The sequence below is a fragment of the Haplochromis burtoni genome, unplaced genomic scaffold (genome assembly GCF_018398535.1).
Source record: "Haplochromis burtoni strain Fernald_Lab_line unplaced genomic scaffold, NCSU_Asbu1 Contig_33, whole genome shotgun sequence".
Classification (NCBI taxonomy): domain Eukaryota; kingdom Metazoa; phylum Chordata; class Actinopteri; order Cichliformes; family Cichlidae; genus Haplochromis; species Haplochromis burtoni.
In genome coordinates, this window is record NW_024582394.1 from 3,159,404 (window position 1) to 3,164,032 (window position 4,629).

Consider the following 4,629-nt stretch of genomic DNA (forward strand, 5'->3'; position numbering starts at 1 on the left):
ATGGCGGTGCGTTTGTGTGACTTCCTGCTGAGGATGTGCCTACAGTTACACTATAGCCGTCCTCACCATTCAACAGGCTGGGGAGGGGAGCAAAAACAGAAGAATGTCTTTGATCATACAGTTTAAGGCAAGACTTACAAATTTAAGTACAATGATGACAACATTTAACAATTTCAACCTAACAGTAATCATGATAAAGAGAAGATGACTGTTATATTGATGCAGCAAAGAGAATGGGAGGCCTAAAATTTCCAGTAAATATATTGTTTTCTAAAAGCTGGCTGCCACTTTTTATGTGTTTGTGTATGAAAGTTAAATTGTGTGAATATAGGGCTTAAGGTCCAGTGTGTGTTATCTGAGGGCATCAGGGCAACCTGTTCTCACTAATACTTTCACAAAAATTAAAGCAAAGAAAGTGAACAAATTGCTTTAGGATTTGGGTTGGAGGTGCAAGTTTCACAATAAAGAGACACTAGATCATGTTCTGTTCGGGAATGGGCAGTTTATTTTGCACTCACTTCTTGCATTCATTAGCAACAATAATAGTTAAGTGGAGTTGGTTTGGGTTAATGTATGAATATGAATACCGCCCACTTTCACTCTGTTAATTTAGCAGTAATTGGCTCTTCGCTTTTTGGCTAGCTGCACTCAAACGGGAAAATCCAGGTGTTAGTCATAATGTTTGAGTTTGAAAAGCATTTTATAAACTGAGAAAAATATGAAGAAGAGCCTGTTTGGGTCACCAGACCAACAAGCTGGAGTCCACACTCCAGCTTTTCCTCACCAGGTCGGGTATACTGTGTGCAATCAGCTATTTTATGCACTAAAATATTCTCTCTTTTCCCAACATACCAAACAATAACCTGTATAACAGGTTACTACACGAGTTTCACACCTAAACCATAACTGTTCCTTACAAGACACAATTGGAAATCCTAACATCCATCAGCATATTGCAAACAACAACAACAACAAAAAAAGAAACAACCCCCCCCCCCCTCCAATTACAGTCTTCTTCAGTTACATTTGAGTAAGTAATCCAAAACAAACTTGACGAAATATGACGGAAATAAGAGAATGCAGCGCTCTTATTTTCACCGAGACCTGGCTTTCAGATAAAATCCTGGAATGGGACGACACGTGCTGCGTACTCACTCTCTTGCATTCAGATCAAGCAATGAGATGGAGTACAAAGCTGTGAAGTATGGACTGAGGAAAGCTATTACAGCAGCTAAGAGGCAGTACAGAGGGAAGCTGGTGGGCTTCTATTCTTCTGCTGACCCCAGGCGGATGTGGCAAGGCATGCAGCACATCACGTAGTATAGGGCTACCACCAACACCATCGGCTGACCTTCCAGACCCTCCAGACCTCCCAGACCTTCCCAACCTCCAATACCTTTCAGAACCCCCAGATCACCGGACCCTCTCCCCCGCCAGTGGGCTCATAGACCAAGTACACAAGGTCCTGAGGATGATCAACCCCCCGCAAGGCAGCAGGACCAGACAACATCCCTGGACGGGCCATTAGAGCATGTTCTAACGAGCTGGCTGATGTTCTCACATCCATCTTCAACCTTTCCCTCAGCCAGAGCATCGTTCCCACATGCTTCAAGACCACAACCATCATCCCTCTCCCCAAGAAAAGCCCAGAGATCACAGATCAGTTGCACTCACTCCAATCATTGCAAAGTGTTTTGACAGAGTAGTGCTGGCCTACATCAAGGGCAATATTCCACACACTCTGGATCCTCTGCAGTATGCATACTGGCCCAACAGGTCTACGTCAGACGCCAATGCTGCTGCCCTTCACCATTCCCTCTCCCACCTGGAAAATAATGATTCCTACATCAGGGTAGTCTTTGTTGACTACAGCTCTGCCTTCAACACAGTCACCCCTCACAAACTCATCCATGAACTGTCTACACTTGGCCTGCACCCCACCCTCTGTGACTGGCTACAAGACTTTTTGGCTGGCAGGCCTCAGTCTGTCAGGATTGGCAACAGGACTTCAGTTAGCATTACCACAAACACTGGCGTACCACAGGAATGCATCCTCACCCCCATCCTCTACACCCTGTACATCCACGACTGCGTCACCTCCAACAAAAACAACATCATACTGAAGTTTGCGGGTGACACTGCAGTGATCGGTCGCATCATTGGTGGGGACGAGGCGGCTTATAGGAGAGAGGTGACTAGTCTGGTGTCATGGTGTGAGGACAACCTCACCCTCAACACTGATAAAACAAAGGAGATGATAGTGGACATGAGGAAGAAGAAGAGGCCTCACCAGCTGCTGTTTAGAGTGAAGTGGAGAGCGTGAGCAGCTTTAGGTACCTGGGCGTCCACATCAGTGAGGACCTCACCTGGACACTGAACACCACACAGCTGGTCAAGAAGGCTCAGCAGCGGCTATATATCCTGAGGAGGCTAAGGAAATTTGGTATGTCGGCCAAGATCCTTAACAGCTTCTACAGCTGCCATGTGGAGAGCACATTGACCAGCTGCATCATTGCATGGTACGGCAAACACCTGGAGAGAGTGATAACAGCTGCGGAGAAGATCATCAGGACTCCCCTGATCACTATGCAGAGCATCTACCATCGAGTCCAGAGGAGAGCTGCCTCCATCCTCAAAGACTCCACACACCCTCAACACGTACTGTTCACACTTCTACTCTCGAGACGAAGGTTTAGAAGTGTGAAATCCAGAAGGTCCCGACTCAACAACTCCTTCTTCCCCACTGCCATCAGACTCCTGAACAGCTGACCTACCTGAACTGCAATGTGCACATCAGGACACTTTGCACACTAAATTCATTTTGCAAATTAAGCTCCTTTGTACATGCATCTACATCGATATCTGCATACGACATCACTTGTCTCAATCACTTGCTTTTTTAAACTTATTTATTTATCTTTCATTATTTTTTTCCTTATTTTTATATTTATTCATCTTAATATTTTGTCTTATTTTTATCCTTATTTATCTTGTTCCTTTAACCCTTACCTAACTTGGCATTCGTGTATGGACAGCAAAGGAAGAATTCAATTGCACAGAGAAATGCTATTTCTTCTGTAAACATGACAATAAACACTTTGAATCTTTGAATCTTGAATCTTGAACAATGGGAAGAAAAATATACCAGGGTTCAGCCTGTCAGCAATGAATAAAAACATATCCTTGAAAAATGTAACTGGGTGGTTGAAGCCCCTATTTACAGTATTTTATTTCTATTTTTTTTCTTATTTTTCAGAGAAAATGCCCATGTGATTTCTGTTATCATTTTTTTCTCCTCTGAGAGAAGGCTACTGCTGGTTTTGTTCTTCTGATTTGACAAAAGAGTACACACAGTCTGCATAGTCACTCTTCTTCTTTTTTCCTTCTCTCATCTTCCTTGTAGAGAAATCCAACGGTGCATAGTTAACATCTTTTTCTTCTCCATCCTACAGAAATATATTTGTTAATAAAAAAACATTTTAGATTTTCTTTATTGTAGCTATATTATCAACTCAGCAGTCAGAAATACAGCATATATGCAGACTAGATGATCACATAAGGCAGAAGGGGACTGAAGACCTGCTCTGGCAACAGTAAAGCAGAGAACAGCACATTAACAGCAGCTCGAATTTTGCTAGATTTGGAGAGAGCTCAATCTTTTGTCTTTTATATGTTAGAATGGGCTAGCAGCTTTGTGTGCTCTTGTCAAATATCATGTGTCTTGTATGGAAACTTTTCTTCTGGGCTGCTGTTCTGTGTTTTTTGTAGTGAAAATGTAGCTTTCTTATGTTTTACAATTACAAAAACAATTTGGAAAAACAAAAATTAATATTTACCAAATCATTTGTCGGATTTGCAACTGACTTGTTATGTCCCAGACGATGAGAAACACTTGTTGCTCCTGTTAATAAAATCAAAGGCTGCATATCAGTCTGTAATAGTTTTCATTCTCTAAGAAAAAAAATGAACAAATATTTTTTTAAATACTTTTTAACCCTGGTGTATAATGTATGCACATGTTATGCTGAGGAGAGCTGTGAAAGAGTTTTGCTCAAGGGCATCTGGATTAATGAACCTGTGGTTGTAACCTAGCCAAGGACATCCAGGTTGGCAGTAAATCTCTAAACTTTTAACAACATTTATGAAATAATGGAGCCTAATAATTGATTTTGAGAATTAGTTTTACTATTAAAAAACAGAATTTAAATAAAAAAATATTACTGCAGTAGAATCATATTAATATATTCTAGATATATATGCAAATAATATAAATGTGAATCTATAATTAACCTTTGAAATGACAATAAGTCATGCAGGAAATGAGGACGATGATTACAGTCACAGAGCAGATCAACAGTCCTCCAAGAGTAAGAATCAATGGGTCCACTTCAGTTCCTGGAAGAAGAGAAATGTAATGGTAATGCTAAATTGCTTAACCGTTTGTTTCCTTCCTCAGAATCTTACCTTTGTAGACAGACAAAACACATTTTTTGGCAGAAAGCTGAGTATAATAATATTTGATGAATTTCTGTACAGGGAGTACAGAATTATTAGGCAAATGAGTATTTTGTCCACATCATCCTCTTCATGCATGTTGTCTTACTCCAAGCTGTATAGGCTGGAAAGCCT

General features: G+C 41.1%; 1 protein-coding gene across 1 annotated transcript in view; it reads right to left on the minus strand.

The window, feature by feature from the left end:
* Window positions 1–3,290: 3,290 nt before the first annotated feature.
* Window positions 3,291–4,629, minus strand: part of LOC121814290 — a 5,282-nt gene continuing 3,943 nt past the window's right edge. Inside the window, exons 4-6 of the mRNA XM_042219436.1 lie at window positions 4,291–4,395; window positions 3,837–3,901; window positions 3,291–3,446 (exon numbers count right to left, since the gene is read on the minus strand). Of these exons, the coding sequence (XP_042075370.1) occupies window positions 3,309–3,446; window positions 3,837–3,901; window positions 4,291–4,395 (308 nt within the window). The 3' untranslated portion in view covers window positions 3,291–3,308. The remainder of the gene's footprint in view (window positions 3,447–3,836; window positions 3,902–4,290; window positions 4,396–4,629) is intronic.